Source organism: Crinia signifera, chromosome 2 (assembly GCF_055691185.1).
Source record: "Crinia signifera chromosome 2, ASM5569118v1, whole genome shotgun sequence".
Taxonomy (NCBI): domain Eukaryota; kingdom Metazoa; phylum Chordata; class Amphibia; order Anura; family Myobatrachidae; genus Crinia; species Crinia signifera.
This window is the reverse complement of record NC_139218.1, coordinates 259,137,527-259,156,015: the sequence shown is the minus strand read 5'-3', so window position 1 is coordinate 259,156,015 and position 18,489 is coordinate 259,137,527. Positions and strand designations below refer to the sequence as shown.

At 44.1% G+C, this 18,489-nt stretch overlaps 1 protein-coding gene across 1 annotated transcript; it reads left to right on the top strand.

The window, feature by feature from the left end:
• The first annotated feature begins 736 nt into the window (after positions 1 to 736).
• CREG2 (cellular repressor of E1A stimulated genes 2) lies at positions 737 to 17,276 on the top strand. Its single transcript, XM_083174379.1, has 4 exons — positions 737 to 1,234; positions 6,927 to 7,096; positions 10,642 to 10,755; positions 15,244 to 17,276. Exons 1-4 carry the CDS (start codon positions 743 to 745, stop codon positions 15,383 to 15,385), a joined length of 918 nt encoding a protein of 305 aa, XP_083030505.1. The 5' UTR covers positions 737 to 742; the 3' UTR covers positions 15,386 to 17,276.
• Positions 17,277 to 18,489: the final 1,213 nt, after the last annotated feature.

The following is an 18,489-nucleotide window of genomic DNA, read 5'->3' as shown; positions in this document are numbered from 1 at the left end:
GAATTTGTGTGTGTTTGGGGGGGGGGGGGGGGGGGGGGAGTAAGGCAGTGTGCCTTCAAGCCAATCCAACTTGTGGGAGGTGCTTCAGGAAGCGTGGGATGAAATTTCTTCAGATTACCTCAACAAATTAACAGCTAGAATGCCAAAGGTCTGCAATGCTGTAATTGCTGAAAAGGTAGCATTCTTTGTCGAAAGCAATGGTTGAAGGACAAATTTATTATTCAAATAAAAAACATTATTTCTAACCATGCCAATGTCTTAACTATATGTTCTATTATTTTGACTCATTTGATAAATAAAAGTGAGTTTTCAAGGAAAACACAAAATTGTCTGTGTGACCCCAAACGTTTGAACGGTAGTGTACGAAAGACATGTTAGCTGCGACTGTGAGCATTATACGACACACATATACAGTATAATCTTTGTTATGGGCTAGTGCAGGGGATAGCCAACTCCAGTCCTCGAGAGCTACCAACAGTTCATGTTTTCCAGACCACCTAGCAGGTACACTCTTTACTCACTGCCAAATTACAAAAGATACTCAGGTAGACATAATTACCTAACTTGTGATTCTGTGAGGAGACCTGGAAAATATTAACTGTTGGTAGCTCTCGAGGACTGGAGTTGGCTACCCCTGGGCTAGTGCAAATCTTTTTAAATGTTCAGAAACAGTATTGTTCAAGCATCATAAAATTGTCCAGCAGATGGCACTCACAGCCTTGTAGCTACGGTAGAAAGGCAAATGTACATTCCACCAGCATCATTTGCCTGCCTGAAAATGTCTGTGTCTTGCTTCAGTTGCAAAACAACAGCTCATGCATCCTGCCTATTATGGATGTTTGGATGCACGCTGCTGTCATATGCTCAAGGTTATGTGATTTTAAACTCGGTGTCATGGTCAGTTACAAATGAAGTAGAAGAAGAATTGGACAGCTCCTCCACTGAGGATCCTTTGCCAGCACTGCTAGAAGATACAATTAGCATGTGGAAGCAGAGCTACCCAGAATCAGCTTACAAGGAGGGCAGAGAAACAAAGACCAGGCCAGGGCCTGACATGAATAAACAGATCTCCTCAGCATCAAGGATGTTCTCATACAGAAGAGAAAGCAGTACAGTAACTGAGAGTCCCCCTTCTCCTGCAGCTGCCCTTCAGCAAAAGCTGGCCACATATGCTCGAATATTAGCCCATAAAAGCAAGTGGGGCATCCTGGCAACGATTTCCAACCAGGAGATGGTAAGTACCCACTACACACTTCTATCTCTCTCCATTCATCTATCTATCTATCTATCTATCTATCTATCTATCTATCTATCTATCTATCTATCTATCTATCTATCTATCTATCTATCTATCTCAGTTTGCAGCTGTGCACATGAGGGGAAACCATTTGGAATCACACACTGCTTATGGTTTTCCCTTCTGTTCATAGCACTGAGTAAGACTAGACTCACTCGGCGCTGTGAAGGCTGCGGGGAGAAGCAGCCGGCTGATGGCGTCAGTGGCCCTCCTCCAAATGACCAGGGAATGCTTTCATTTTCTGGAGCACTATCTATAAACACTGCGACCACATGGTCACATGGTATAAATCACTCTGCGAGCAGCCAGCGAAGGCTAACCTTCACTTGCTGACTTCATAGTGTTCCCGCTAGGCTGTTTTAGCGGGGCGCTGCGCCATGCCCGATTTTTAAAGGGCAAAATGCGCCCTGCCCCTCCAGCAGCCCTGCTAAAAAAGCCTGCTGCCTGTCTTGCTGGTGTGCCCGGGGAAGCTCCAGGCATTGCAATCTCGGCGGAAGCTCAGGGACTTCAGCGGGGCCAGGTCTGCCCCCCTTGCAAAACGGTGGCGGCCTGGGCACGCCCCCTTTAGTGATGCAGCAGCCCAGGCCCACCCCCTTTAGTGATGCGGCGGGCCGGGCATGCCCCCTTTAGTGACGCGGCGGCCCGGGCACGCCCCCTTTAGTGACATTGTGGCCCGGGACCGCCTACAATGATGACGTCAGCGCGGGCCCGGTCTGCCCCCATGACTCTGCCCCCATGCAGCAGCGCCCTGCCCCCCAAAATTCCTAGAGGGAACACTAGTCTTCATACGGACGGCTCGCACATGCGCACTGCTCATGGTCATTCCATAATATAGGCAGGTGTATTAAACCTAAACAGGAAAATTGGAGAAGGTGCCCATAGCAACCTATCAGATTCTAGCAATCATTATTATATATTATATATAAATGACAGCTAGAATCTGTTTGGATGCTGTAAAAGGGGAGTGTTTGGGGGTCAGTCGCACCGAACTTCATAGAGATAATTCTTGGATTGTATAAGAGAGGCCCCCTGTGAAATGTAAATGGCGAATTTGTCGCTATAGATATGGCAGGGGTGTGCTACCACGGACAGGAAACATAGATAATAGCAAAATATCAGACTAATTTGCACAGGCCCATACGCCAATTCAAGCCTATGAAAAAGCACAATACGGTACTCACATATAGTATATCTTCCCCCTGATATAATATTGGCCACGCAGCCATCAATTGGATAACAATAAAGAGAATACATTGTGAGTAAACCTATTATTATTTAGGAGGTAACAAACACATGGAGACCCTGTACGTGTCATTTTAACTTGCACATTTTCACTTTGTCTATGTTTCACGTAGTATGTCATATTTCTCAATTTTAATACATTTCTAATAAAAGGTATGTTTTAATGTATCGTATAAATTGTGTCCAGTCCAGGGCTATGCTTGTCCGGGGGTCAACTGGGAGATGGGGAGGGAGATATTGCAGCCTCTCCATATGGTTTTTTTACTACATCCCCGGACAGCGGTGTAGCTAGGTGCCACGGTGCCCGGAGCAAGGGCATGTTTCGCGCCCCCCCCCTCATTTGTAGTAGGCGGGGCTCTTGCATGGCGAAAAGGGGATGTGGCCTAACATTATACCACACACCGTAATGCCCATTGCACATAAAGCCACATGCTGTAATGCCAATTACGCATAAGGTCACACATGATACCCATTACATTTATAACAAACCATAATGCCTATTACAAATCTGACACATAAGTGCCACTTACCTACATGCTCATTGCTAGGAACTTCCTGCTAGATTCTGGGGGCTTCATGCTCGATGCCAAGGAGCTTCATGCTCGTTGCCAAGGGGGACTAAAATTGCTTGTTGCCAAGGGGGGGTTAAAGTTGCTCGTTGCCAAGGGGGGCTAAAGTTGCTTGTTGCCTAGGGGGACTAAAATTGTTGCCAAGGGGGACTAAAAGTGCTCCATGTCAAGGGGGACTAAAGATGGGAGATTTATTTCAAATGGGATGTTGCGATGGGCAACCAATCAGAATCTACTTATGTAGTACCTTCTAGAAGATAACAGACAGTGGCCCTTATTCTAGTTCACTCGCAAAGGCAAATTCCTTCTCAAATAGACAAATCCATGTATACTGCAGGTGGGGCAGATGTAACTTGTGCAGAATTAGATTTGGGTGTTATTTTGTTTCTGTGCAGGGAAAATACTGACTGTTTTATTTTTACACTGCAATATAGATCTCACTTTGTAGTAAAACCCCACCCAAATCTAACTCTCTCTGCACAAGTTACATCTGCCCCCCTGCAGTGCACATTGGTTTTGCCCATCTAAGAAGGATTTTGTCAGAAAGAGTGAACTAGAATCAGGCCCATAGTTTTGTCCATTTAAGAAGGAATTTGCCTTTGTGAGTGAACCAAAATAACCCCCAGTATCTGATTGGTTGCCCATAGCAACATTCCATTTGAAATAGAACTCCCATCTTAGTAAATTTCCCCCATATTATAGCATTATATTTATCACAATCTTTTTTTTTTTTTTAATATACATGTGCTAAATATATGTTTCTCACATTCATAAAGTGAGAGTACTTTCATGTGAATATAGTAAACGCTCTTGCCAGGAGACAGGCTTTCACCTCTTCCAGGCTTGGGTCTCCAGCAGCTGGTGGATTCTTCGCTGAGAGTAGACAGAGAGGAATTACAAAAATCGTGCAAATTAGTAGCCCATGATTATCCTGCCGTGGTTCTGTTCTAGAAGGTTTTACGTTACAAAGCTGGGTACATCTGGCAGAAGATGCTGTGGAAATAGACGTCTATCCAATATATGCTGCTATCCTCGCATAGTACATCGTGGGGATACTAAATAGCTGCAGGTACCCCACAAAAATGCTGTTTTCAGGTAATATCTTGCAAATATTTAAGAATAAATAGACCCCATATAATGGCTGCATTAAACATCCCTGGTAGTATGCAACGTGGAAAAGAGAGTCATCATCCACCAGCGAGGTATAATAAAAGAAAATTCCTTTATTCGACCCTTAGAGAAAGCACAGTCTGCTCCGTTTGATTCATTTATATGCAATTGAAGAAACACCTTTTATGGGGACATTCCTATTCAATTGTTTTTTTTTCTGCGTATGCGCATAACGATTCATGTGCAGGGTCGCTGGGCGAACGGACTCGCCAAGCCATTCGCATGGATCGATGCGGGCCAGGGGCATGGGGTAGCCCATAGGAACGCCCAGCGTTTCATGGGCGTCCCCATGAAAATGGTGGGCGTTTCCATGAGATTGTGGCACAAGGTGTGCCGGGGACCAGTGGCTGACATCACATGACGTCAGCCGCCCGCCTTGTCTTCGGCCGGAAGCTCGCAAATATAAGTCAGACTCCACTGACTTACATTTGCGAGCCCCGGAGAAATTATTTGATGGTCTCCGATCATGGATTGATTTTTATGGCTGCGGGCACATGCAAGGGGATGGGTCTTCATGATGCCTTGCATGGATGTGAGGATAAACGGTGGCGGGGGTCTGAATCAGGCCCCATGTCAGGTTAGACTACCAAACCTGCAACTGTTTTGAAAACCTGACCTGTAGCCAACTCCCTCCTGTCACCAAGAGCTCCAGGAAGTGTGCTGCAGGGATCTATTTCAGGAATTGTTGGAGGCTATGGGAAATATAGAACCAAAGCCGACATTCAGATTGGTATCTAAAGTGTTAAGCCTGAGTCAGAGCTGGAAACAGTCAAAGGCATAGTCACATTTTAAAATCAACAATAACATAATTATAACAAAAGAGGACAGTTACTGATTCATTAATAGTAGCAGGCCACATTTTCCAGGAACTGCATAGAAAGAAATGTGTCCTGTTGGAAGGTTTTGTAATCTGAAAACATTAATTAATGCCTGAAGAGAACTGCTCATTAATTATTCACTTGTAATAATGTTCCATTAAAATCAATAGCAGTAAATGTCTGAAAGAATTTACAGTACATAAAAATAAACCATGATTATCAAGACAAAACCATTCCTAAAATAACGTTCAGGTTTGCAGCCAGTACAGCATGCTTGAACACAGGCTGTACGTTGGCTGATTGACAGTTGGCGGCCATTTGTGGGCGATACGTCAGCATTTTTCTGAATTAATTCCCCCTCTTCGCATGTCTGCGATCGCATTTGCAGCTGTGCACAGGGGCGGGATTTCACTCATGAGGGGAGGCAGCTACCTGGTCGCTGGACTGAGGATTTAAAGTCTGAATAATCCCCAATGGCTTACATCTTGTACTTACCCTGTACTAATGTTCTCAAATTGCCCAACGATTTACTAGAAGATGGCTCTAAACAAAATGGCACACGTTTGATGGTCTATAATAGCCATCATTGAAGATTATAGGGGTTGGCAAAAGGTATTTCGGTACTCTTTACCTAGAAGGGCGCCCGTCGCGGGCATCGCGGGTACATTTATGTATGGCCGCGACGCGACCGACGCGATGCCCGCGATTTCCCATTGAAACCAATGTTAAACATGGAAATCGTGTCGGTCGCGTCGCGGCCGGCCATAAATGTACCCGCGATGCCCGCGACGCGATGCTCCCGATTTCCCATAGGAATCAATGTTAAAAGGCGCGATGGACCCGATTTTACTGTTAAATGGCTCAATCCACCCGATTTGGCCATAGGAATCAATGTTAAATGGGCCACAGAGCCCATTAACCCTTAAATGTCCCCCCAAATTTTTAACGCCACCCCACGATCCACGCCAACCCGAAGCCTGGCGAGCGCAGCGAGCCCGCGAGGGGCGGCGGTACGCGTCCTCCGACCTTTTCATGCCCTACTATCCACTAGGGCGTGAGAATATAATAGTGTGGCGAGCGCAGCGAGCCACCGAGCCCGAAGCGTGGCGAGCGCAGCGAGCCCCGCGAGGGGACGCGGATACCTTCACAGTTATGCGCGTCCCCTCGCGGGCTTCACAGGTGTCCGTGGCGAGGCGGACACCTGTGAAGCCCGCGAGGGGACGCGTCTACCTGTGAAGGTATCCGCGTCCCCTCGCCACGCTTCGGGCTCGGTGGCTCGCTGCGCTCGCCACACTATTATATTCTCACACCACGCCCTAGTGGATAATAGGGCATGAAAAGGTCGGAGGACGCGTACCGCCGCCCCTCGCGGGCTCGCTGCGCTTGCCACGCTTCGGGTTGGCGTGGATCGTGGGGTGGCGTTAAAAATTTGGGGGGACATTTAAGGGTTAATTTGGCCTATTTGGCCCCAAATCGGGTCCATTGAGGCATTTAACAGTAAAATCGCGGTCAATCTGCCGTTTTAACATTGTTCCCTATGGGAAAATCGCGGTGATCGCGGGCATCGCGGCCATCCCGATTTACCCGCGATGCCCGCGATCACCGCGATTTTTACCCCCGACGACCGCGATTTCAATCGCTGGCGCCCTTCTAGGTAAAGAGTACCGGTATTTCTGTATTAAAGATGCATTTGTTCAGCGTCACTTCAGATTTTTCTCACTGTATTTTGTAAATCGATTTTTCATATTTTCTTCCTGATCTATATTTCTAAAGGATTAATCTATAAATGTATGTCAAATTCCTAATTATCTATGTCCTTTACTTTGGCAGATCCAAGAAATGCCATTTGGTCAGGTTTTGTTAACAAGCGATGGTCCTCCGGATAACAGTACCGGCATTCCATTCTTTTGTGTTTCTCCGAAGTCCAACTTTATTGTAGATTTAATGAAGAATCCAGTTGCATCTTTTACCTTTGCAGATCCAGATGGTGACATTTGTAGGTAATACAGCAATACTTGTAAATAGAGCATAATTAACAATACCATTATGTTATGCATGTCCAGCAAAGTAAGATAATGACAGGAATCCAGACAGACTTCAGATAATTCAGTACAATACAAATCTCCATTGCAAATTGAGGATTTCCCCTAGAAATGCAGATATATCTTAGGGAAAAGGGGAAGTCAGAAGTCAGAGGGTCTTATGCTTATTGGGGGTAATTCTTGTTGGTTTGCACAATCAATCTCATTCTTTAATGGTCAAAACCATGTGCACTTCAGGTGGGGCAGATGTAACATGTGCAGAGAGAGAGAGTTACATTTGGGTGGGCTGTGTTCAAACTGAAACCTTAGGGGTTGGAGGGGGGGTTGTTAACCCAAAAAGGGGGGGAGGGCACTGCCTGAATTTGCGGCAGAGGGGCGGAAATGTAATAGTTACGCCATTGTCCACCCTGTTCACTGTAGACCTTTTATACCACACCTGTCTAAGGGATTGCTAAAGTGTTGCTAAACTCCATACACACTAGCTGATTAGCGACACAGTTGGTCAAGCGATATAGTACATACACACTGAGCGATATCGGTTAACGATATCATTCAATTACTTTATTGGGACTCCCTAAGGTCATTGATACTCATCGAGTGTGTACGGGGCTTAAGGCTAATGCTATTGCTTGTTCCATCTTCTCCATTTAACAATAAGAAATAACCCCTTTGGCAGGTCCCTGCCAAGAGAAAATACAATGCACATTTATTTATTTATTTACAGTTTCTTATATAGCGCAGCAGATTCCGTTGCACTTTACAATGGTAGACAGTGATAAAACAAACTGGGTAACAACAGACAGACTTGGAGGTTAGAGGGCCCTGCTGCAAGCTTACATGTACAGATGAACATCGTAGATGCGCATTACACAGCAGCCACACACTGGCATTGGTAGGCTGCCAGCACAGAGCAGAGCATGCAAGCCACTGGGGAGGGGAAAGCCGCAGGACCACATCAGAGAGGTAAGTAATGTTAAATACCCACTGCATGATCAATAATATCACCATGATACTAAATTAAATATGCATCCTTGTTTGCACAATGAATCCATCCCACAGAGGTTGAATAGGGAAAAGAGAAATACATGTTTCTCAGTTATAGGACCAATGATTTATTGGCTGGTTAGACAGATGTGACGGATTAGGAAAACAGTGAAATGAAAACATTTTATTGTGAACAGCAGACAAGGGAAAAAAATCAGATTTACCTAAAGTTGCTCAAATAATCAATGGACTTTGGCTAAAATATAGGAACTAAAGGGGCAATCAAAATGACTATGGGAATATAAAAGGGTGAAGAGACTGCTGCTGGGTCTGCTAATAGGAACATTCTGATTTCAAATTACCAATTTTTCATTGCAAAACACACTGCACCTGGGGGCTCCCGTTTGTCTGCCTGTATCTATGAACTCTTTGTGTTCCACCACTACCCTTCCCGCTAAGCGTCTGGTTCTGCAAATTGGAAACTGTCGTTTCTTGTGTATTTCTCTAACAAATTGTTATATTTGCAGTTCCAGTAAAATGTTTTTGTTCCCAGCTTATTACAGTATGTTTAGTTGTATTAACAAAAGATTGGGTACTTGTGTAGTTTCATGGCGTGCACCAAACTTTCTAAAATAAACTAAATAAACTCCATGCCAACATGGATTGTTCATACCCTCACTATCCACGTTGGCATGGAGTTGATTTTAGATAGAGTGGCGAGCCCATAGCGTGGACGAGCACAGCGAGCCCCGCAAGGGGACTCAGGCGCACGGCAATGCTGGCGGCGTGAAACTACACAAGTACCAAAGATTGTTATGTGAGCTTGGCCAATGGGATGTGAGATCCCTGAATCTGCGTAGCAGGCATTTTTGCCTTTTAGCTTTCTGTAGTTCTGTTTTATTAATACTTGCCTTTGCTAATTGAACATTTGGAAAACACATACGGTACATTTTGGGGAGGGCTTCTGCACTTCTGGAATGATAGACAAGCCTTCCAGAAATGTGTGGTTGTACCAGGTAGACTGAAGGGCTTTAAAACAAGTAATGGGGCATTAACAAGGAGTGATGTTGGGTCATTTTCTAAATGATCTGACTAGCGGCGGGATGTACTAAAGGAAAAATGCGGTAAAACGGGGGTTTTACCGCATTTTCCTATGTACCAATACCCATCCGCCCCGTCTTCGCCTGGCAGGGTATCGCCACCAGAGGGTGGCGATACCCTATAGAAGCCTATGGGCTTCTATCGCCGCCCGCCGTCCGCGCCCCCCCCTTTCCCGTCCTCCTTTGATCTCCTCCTCCCCCAGCAGGTGTCACAGCCGGGAGGACATCAAGCTGTAGGGTGGAGGAGGAGACACAGGGGGACACTGGCAGCCGCCGGGATGTGACGGAGACCCCCGCAGACCATATAACAGGTATCGCGGGGGTCTTCGTCACCGCAACCCGATGCTAGCTGCATATGTTAGTACATATGCGGTAGCATCGCGGCGGCTGTCAGGCGAAGGGCGGTGATGTATATTAATACATCCCGCCCTAGATCACTTAGAAAATGACTCAAAATAGCTTTGTACGCAGCTCAAAATATTGGTGCATGGTGAGACATTACATGCCGTGCAAATGCAATTGTGCATAATACTAATACCACGTTCTCATTGCTGCCCCTGCAAAAACCCATGTTTTGGTTGATGGGTTTTTGGCGGGGCACAGAGCATCTCAGCTCTAAAGACCCCATTCATAATGCACCTAAGACCCGGGAAATTCCTGTGTCTGCCCCGTTCACACTGCTTCCCCTAGTATGCCTGCCAACAAGTGTGTGGAATCTGAGAGCAGCTTTAATTGAATGTTTAAAAAGTATCCTTGATTGGCTGTTTAAAAAGCAGCTTTGAGCAATGAGCTTGCTTTTTTGCATCTTGTGAGAAAAAGCCGTGTCTAGCCTGTTCACAATGCCATACACCCGTGTATTACCCAGGAATAACCCTGCAAAAACACTGTGTAATTCCTGGGGCATTACACCCGGGAATTTCACTCACACCCGTTCACACTGAGACAGGACACGGGAAATGACTGCTTGCCCTGGAAATACCCGGGTTTTTGCGGCAGTGAGAACGGGGTATAAGTGGCCCATTTATCATTCAATATTTGTGGCTAAATCGGGTTAGCCATAAATATTATGTATCATACAAATGTATGTAGGAGGGACCACAGCTGGACTCTCCGATCCCTCCTGCACCACTAATGGGCGCTTCCCCCATGGGTTTCAGCAGCACTGATGGTGAGATCCCATTGTAGCCTATGGGCTACGGATCGCACTGCCACCGGGGCAGTGCAGTCAGCGGGGTTTCAGCGCTAACTGGGCCCGGCTCAGCATATCATAGGGAAGGGCTCCTTCCAGATCCCTGTCCCTGTGCGTCAATGGGCAGTAAAATTCCGCCCTGATCCTTGATAAATGGGCCCCATACACACTTAAATGGAAGGTGACAAAAGATGATTTACAAATATATATTTTTATTTGTTTGCTTACAGAAAGAGTATAACAAACCCAGAAGATCCACAATGTGCGGCACTAACACTGGCAGGTCAGATGGTTAATGTGCTGCCAGTGACAGCAGATTTTGCCAAGAAAGCACTGTTTTCCAGGTAGTATGCCATATGCAGCCAATGTTTTGTAGCATGTGTGTACATCTGATGGAGCAATGTAATGATTGGTTCTGTTATTGTATATTATAGTGTGTCAGTTTCCTGCAGCCTTATTATTTACTATAATATTGTACTATTGTGAACTACTGAGGCCGGTGCAGAGGTGGAAGTAAATTGGATGCCTAAATGAAGCATGCAAAGAAAATGTTTATTCATACCCAGTATAGGGCAGGTGCGATAGCATGGTGATGAAGAGGTCTAGTAGAAAACCTGGTGCATATGCTACATATAGTACGCAGAGCCGGGCATATCTAGAAATGTGTACTATACACCCGCCTCTGTGTATGTAGCAGATGCACCAGGTTTTCTACTAGACCTCTTCATCACCATGCTATTGCACCTGGCCTACACTGGGTACACAAGATATGCATAAAAATAAAATTTCACCCAGGTCTAAATAAGACACAGTTTCATAATCATGCACACAGGGAATTTTTCCAACTTGGGAAAGCTCTTAATACCCCGGTATTGCATTTTCACACATGTAGATGCGTTCAGAATGCATATGAATCTGATACAGATGTGTGCTCATACACTGTGGCTGCTAAACAGCATTTTATCCCAGGCTTCTCAGCTGCACCAATCACCTTTCTCGCTCAATATGTGCAACGGGGAGTGACAAAACTACTATGCTACATTTTACTGATCAGTTTATTTATTTATTAACAGTTTCTTATATAGCGCAGCATATTCCGTTGTGCAGCTTATGTATATCTGTTCGAAACAGTCCGAATATGTGTACAAAGAGATTGATTCAGATTTGTAAATAAATCAAAAACAGCATGTAACTCATACTTGCCTACCTGACCCTCTTGTTCAGGGGGAAAATACTCTAATCCTGGACTTCCCTGGTAATGTATGATTGCCATCACCCGTGGTGAGCTAAGTAATTGATAAAAAATGGCGTTTCACCACAGGTGATGGCAATCATACATTCATAGTTGCCTACCCTCCTGCATTCTGCCGTGCCAAAGGTGCAGCTGGTCCAAAAAGGGGGTGGAGCTGAGGGTAGATGACCTAGGGTAGAGGTATGTGGCCTATTGCCGCAACCCCTATTTTCATCATTTTTGGGGGTTGTATAGGCAAATGCGGGGGGGCAAATTTCTGGTTGCCTGGAAACCCCCCTCCTCTTGGCAAGTGCCTTTAATTATGACAATAGCATTGGTATATAGTATGATCAGTATAGCTGCCACCACATCATGCAGTGTAACAGAGCAGAGCTGCTGCACATGCCTAGTGTACCGGCTTCTTCTACCACATTTACTGTATGTGTGGATCTGAGCCCTCAAACATTACAATGGGCCAGAGAGTAGCTGCCAGGAGGAAGAGACAGGAGCCTTACCATGTACTGGGAGTTTGTGAGCTTAGAAAGTGCAGTACTGGTTCTAATATGTTTTTGTGTTTATTATGTTTAGCCTTTTCCTGACCAATTATTACATTTAAATGTTTGAAACAGCCGATACTATAGACCATCTGTACTGTTATATATTAATACTGTAATCCATACAGTATCCAGTGTATAAAACGACCAATTTTCAAGGCTGTAACACCCCCCCCCCCCCCAGACTCCCATATTTACTCCAATGTGCTGCAGAGTGGGAGATTTTGGATTACACTTACACTGAAACCCCCTATAAAAATCCGGCATTTGCCATTGGGTTGCCAAGCACTCGAATCAATGGCGCTTGACTGGTGTGTTCAAAATGTTTCTTAGATAAAAAGGAAACAGACAAAATATGTGTATAAGTAACACAAAATGGACAATAGTATTGGGTTTGGATAATTCCCCAGGAATGAACCGTACCGAAACTTACAATGCAGTGATGTGCTCAAAGTGTATAACGGTTTCTTTATTATGGGTTCACCACTGTGATATAGATGAAATAAGTACCAAATTGTAGGCAATCTGTTGTGCGTACCGTACTCACTGATTATACAGGAGATTCAATGCATATCAAGGTATCTTTAATGACAAGTCACCCGATCACCAATCACTATGAAGTGGTAACTGCGTACCGTACTCACTACAGATGTAGGTATTCAACGCATATAAAGGTATCTTTCTGGGTATAGTCCTTAATTCCAATCAGCTCTCCAAATCACCCATATGGGAGATGGTGTACCAAAAAGCAAAGAGGAGGACTGGTCTCAGTAACAAAAATGTATTTATAAAACTGCAAAGTGGCCCAATGGCCATAAGCCACAACTGCAGCAATAAAAACAATAATAAGAACAACAAACTCACTTGTAATCCAACATGTTTCAGCGGTCCCAGCCGCCTTTTTCAAGGATAAACAGTGAGTTAAACTAACAGGGTTTAAATAGTAGTATGGAGGCGCTATATTGATGATGTGCTGTTCGTGTGGAGGGGAGATGAGATACAATTGAACAAATTCTGTGAATATTTAAACCAGAATTGCTTTAACATCCAGCTCACATTTAATATAAGTAAGATGGAGGTTAATTTCCTTGACTTAAGAATTTACATTGAGAATAGTAGAATCGAAACAACAGTGTACCACAAACCATCCGATTCGAATTCATATATTAATCCCTCTAGCAACCATGTTAAGAGCTGGATCTCGAATGTCCCCAAAGGACAGATTGTGCGGTTAAAACGCAACTGCTCCACTGATGCTAATTTTGAGAGCAGTGCTAGCAGAATGAAAGATAAATTTGTCAATAAAGGTTATGGGACCACATTATTGGAAGGAGCCTTGGAAGAGACAAGGGCACTCCAAAGAGAAGATTTACTCAAAGACAAAGAAGCCAAAACCTCAGGGAATACGGGCTATACTATAGCGTTCAGCACACAATATAACGCTTATCACAGATCGATAGAACATATTTTCAAGAAAAATTGGAAATTATTACTTGAAGACCCTGTTCTAACCAAGATCTTACCCCAAACCCCAAACTTCATTTATAGGTGAGCCGCCAATTTGAAAGATAAATTAGTTAATAGCGCATTTATGGATAAAGGGGGTATGCTAACATGGAACAATGGATTCCATCGATGTGGCAACTGCGCCATGTGCAAATCATATCCATCTGCCATTAGAAAGTTTACAGAGATTAAATTGAATCATCTTAATATCAAACCTAAACAATTTATCACCTGTAATTCTAATTACGTGGTGTATGCCATTCGCTGTTCTTGCGAAAAATTGTTTGTGGGCAAGACAAAGAGGAATTTAAAGGTTCGCCTCGCCGAGCATATACGGAACATTAAGAGAGGTTTTAAAGATCACCCTTTTTCCCTCCATTTTGCAGAAATACATAATAGCTCCACTAAATCAATTACGGGTTTTTGGGGGATAGAAGTGGTCAAATGTGATTGGTGACATAATAATCGAGACATCCGCCTGGCCCAAACGGAAATGAGGTGGATTTTTAACCTGTCCACCTTGGCTCCCCACGGTCTGAATCATGAATTTGAATTGAAGTGTTCCTATAACTTTAACTGTTTTTATTATTGTATTTTAATGTATGATGTATTTTTATTCTGTGAATGGAGGAACCATATATAGCCTGCCCTTAATAGGGGGACATGTTTATTAGATGCACCCTATACACCACTGGTCAATATATCTATAGATATACACAGACCTTATAAATTACTAAATTACCATTGGATAAAGCATAACAAAACTTGTTTATTTGTCCGTATAAATATTATGGGCCTCATTGCTTGTAATAATGATGGGTGCTCCCTCCCCGCCACTACGTTCCACTAGGCGGAAGGGCATTGAAAGACTCCGTTTCCGGGAGTGCGTTCCACACAACGTAGATCGCATCAGACCTATGCGGGTCAAGCACCATCCACTGTGCTTCCGGGCGTGCGTTCCACGTCCCGGAAGTCATGGAAACTTATGAGGACGCGTGAGGATATATGCTGTGTTTTAACACAGTAAGTACTGTATTTTACACCCAGTTTACCTCAGCAAGTGCCCGCTAGTATTACTAGGTGAAATTGTTAACGCCACCCCACTATTGACGCCAACCTGAAGCGTGGCGAGCGCAGCGGTACGCGTTCTCCGACCTTTTCATACCCCCACTATCCACGTCAGCGTGGAGTTGATTTTATAAAGTGTGGCAAGCGCAGCGAGCCACCGAGCCCGAAGCGTGGCAAGCGCATCGAGCCCCGCAAGGGGACGCGCATAACTTCACAGATATACGCGTCCGCTCGCCATGCTTCGGGCTCGCCACACTTTATAAAATCAACTCCATGCCGACGTGGATAGTGGGGGTATGAAAAGGTCGGAGGACGCATACCGCCGCCCCTCGCGGGCTCGCTGCGATCAACCCCGATGGGCGCCGTGCTAGGAAACAAGTACCGAAATTATTGTATTAATTAAGTGGATAACCTTGGATATCATCCCTAACCAATACAGGACAAATATCAGTTCTCTCTTGTGTCTCTCACAGGCATCCTGGTATGAGGAAATGGTCCCAGAACTACAACTGCCTGCTAATGAAGATGAATACAGAGCATATCTATGTAACAGACTGCTATGGGGGAGTGTACAGCCTCTCGCTGGAAGATTATTATAGCGTAAGCCCAAACTGATCTGCCAAACATGTTTTCTTCACTATGACACTGCATGGGAAACATCCAGTGACCATATACAGTACTGAATACTTTTAAGTTTCATGTAAAACATATTAATGACCAACAAATTATTGATTACCTACAAGGTGTTTGTTGATGATGAACCAATTACAGTCTGTGTGAAATACAGTAACCACTAATATAATATGTTATAAATTGGGTAAGCACTCAGGTACTGTTCATATTGCTGTGCACTTTAAAATGGATGTTATTAAATTACATTGAAAGAAAACCACAGTATTAAAATGAGATGGAGACGCATAATTCCTCATGATATAAATAGGACACGAGCCTATACATGCCAGTTAGACAGGGGTGACTGAGCTGTTCTACTTATGTCTGTTTCATCACCATTTACAGATGCATCATTGTCCTTTAAGTTAGGTGTAGTCGCAGTCTGGTCCTCCCCATTTTTCTCAGCACTTTTAAGAGGTGCCCTGGAAATTGTAGGAAGAAACCTTACCTTATTAAACAGTAATGTCAGACAGAGATTTGAGGGGTAATTTAACAAGCTGCAGAACAGCAAATTGGTAGCACACCTGCAGTTACATAACGTAATATCATCTATTGTGGGTAACTGCTTTTGATTTGCAGGTCAGAAAAAGAACTGCAGCAGTGCAAAAAGCTTGCTTTTGCTGAGGAGTGGGGCTACAGAACATCGGTACTTTCCTTGCTGAATGTGATTTTAGATTACTTTATTTTTACACTGCAATTTATATTTAAGTTTGAACTCACCCCACCTAAAATCGAAATTCTGCACGTTAAGCTGGACGCACACTTGAACGATCCCATTCGTTCCAATGTCAGAGAGAATGCCTGTCACTATATGTACATACGGGAATAATGATAATGAAGGATGGTCATGTTCCATCCTACAGTAGCATACTTGATTGTTCCGTCCTTCATTAGCATACTACAGGACACATCAAATCTGATAATGTTGCTAGTGAGCCCAATATGTCATTCGAAAACTGTCCAGAGTGTACCCAGCTATACATGGATTTGCCCTGAGGTTTCTTTTTTGCCTTACATACAAATATGAAGCAGGCCGTATGTACATAAATGCAGAAAGAACATTTTGTGATTAATTATGTGAAGATTCGGGATCCTCTAAACCTGCATCCCTAATCCCCAAGGGGAAAGCCTTTTTACCATCAAAAAGCCTGCATTATTTTTTCATGTCTTTGAAGATGGATGAAATAAAGTATCTAAAGGAGCACTTTCTATGGGAAGTCAGTGGCACTTAGAGGGGGTGGGGGGGACGCTGGTACTAATGCCACCCCCCTCCTGAAAGCATATAGATGCTAACAGTGTGTCTTCATGCAAACTAGTTTTTTCTGCAAAAATGCTGGTTATACATCATAAGTAAGAAAGGGAAATAGGGTCTTTTAGAACTAATTGGCTACAAATTCCAGATAGTCCACAAATCCAGTTTATCAGGAGCCTTCAGTTGTCAAATGGGCCAATGGTAGATGAGGTTAAACAATAACTACATCTTGCCGTATATGTGGTCATTCTCCAACCAATCTCTGTTAGATCCCATATGTATAGTAGTGACATGCGGTGGGGTATACTCCAGTATAAAGGCCCCCATCAACTAGTGCGATATAGCTACTTTTTATGTGATGTCAACGCATTTCTGTGATGGATCGCATGAAAAGTGACACATAGCATGTCATTTTCATGTAATTGTGATGTAAGGGTGTCCCCATGTGACTTGCAGTGCAGACGCAGATCCTACGGGCCATGAATACTTGTCGCAGCCCATAGCCCTGGCTAAGATGGCATATTACATTGGACTGCATACAATGGGCCAGATGCACTAAGCTTCAAAAGTGATAAAATGGAGAGTGATAAACTGCCAGCCAATCAGCTCCTACCTGCCATGTCACAGACTCTGTTTGAAAAATGTCAAGCAGGAGCTGATTGGTTGGTTGTTTATCACGCTCTATTTTATTACTTTTGAAGCTTAGTGCATCTGGCGTAATGTATCATATGCGATCCTGCCACCTGGTAGAGAGTTGGTGGGGTATCGCATGTGAGGTACTGCATGAGACACCTCGCCCTAGTGGATGGGCTGTCTATATAAAATATATGAAAAATACCAAGAATATATTATAAATATATTTTGCTTTATTCTAACCATACGCGTAAAGAGTAAGAGTAAAATGTCTATGACAGGTTCCTCCCCAACCTAACTTTTCTTCACATTTTTTTTTTTATTGTGCAAGTGCTTGTATATAATTTTCATTGACAGTACATTGCTGTATCGTGATTGACAAATAATAAAGTATTCAGTATGAGAGACTGGACTTAGAGGACTGTCAGGATCTCCTTCGGGTCCCCGAGACAGGCACGGTTAGAAAAATACCCATTGCGAGCAGATGCAGAATTTTCGAAGTATGGTTTTTCTGCTGTTATTTTTTTGCCAGTTAAGGGTCACATTAAACAAGGCGCTGTTAAGAATCTGCATTTGGCCCTTGATTTTCTTTTGATCTTTAAGTAAAAAGTGGGAGCTGAGGTTAGTTTAGGAAGAAAAGTGGGTGCGTTTACTAAACCCCCTATTCAAGGTTTGATTCTTTCCCAGGTAGAGGTTGTCCCTACTTTTCTTCACATTTCTAATCAATACTCATCCAATGTAAAGAAGTATATACTGCAGTGTCACGGTTCAAGGTTTGAGAAATACTTATTTACCATCCAGATGCTTCTCCAGGCTTGCACAGAGACTTCTGACATCCTGTGGCACTGTCATCTTAGGGGGTGCGGCTGGGTTGCATCTGTGACCTGGTCAGTGCAGAATGTAGCGCTGGCTCCCTGCTCCAGTATAGGCCTCAGGTCTCCCCGTGTGAACACCAGCCTGCAGCGTGGGCGCCGGACTGGGAAATTAGTCAGTGCAATGTTGTCCTTAGAGAAGCAGCAGTCCTAGCTCTCGGAGTACTTCTGCTATTTACAAGTATATGTGGCTTCCCACTCTGCTGCAGTCTGACTCCCTCCAGTGTCCAAATTAGGATATTGCATCCTCCATTACAGTGTATCTGTTTTCTCCTGATTGTCTACAATAC

Bases quoted from the DNA above. Each gene is read 5' to 3' on its own strand.
- CREG2 (XM_083174379.1), top strand. From the start codon at position 743: ATGTACATTCCACCAGCATCATTTGCCTGCCTGAAAATGTCTGTGTCT. The intron at 1,235-6,926 runs GTAAGTACCCAC...TTACTTTGGCAG, and splicing joins CGATTTCCAACCAGGAGATG to ATCCAAGAAATGCCATTTGG. The intron at 7,097-10,641 runs GTAATACAGCAA...GTTTGCTTACAG, and splicing joins CCAGATGGTGACATTTGTAG to AAAGAGTATAACAAACCCAG.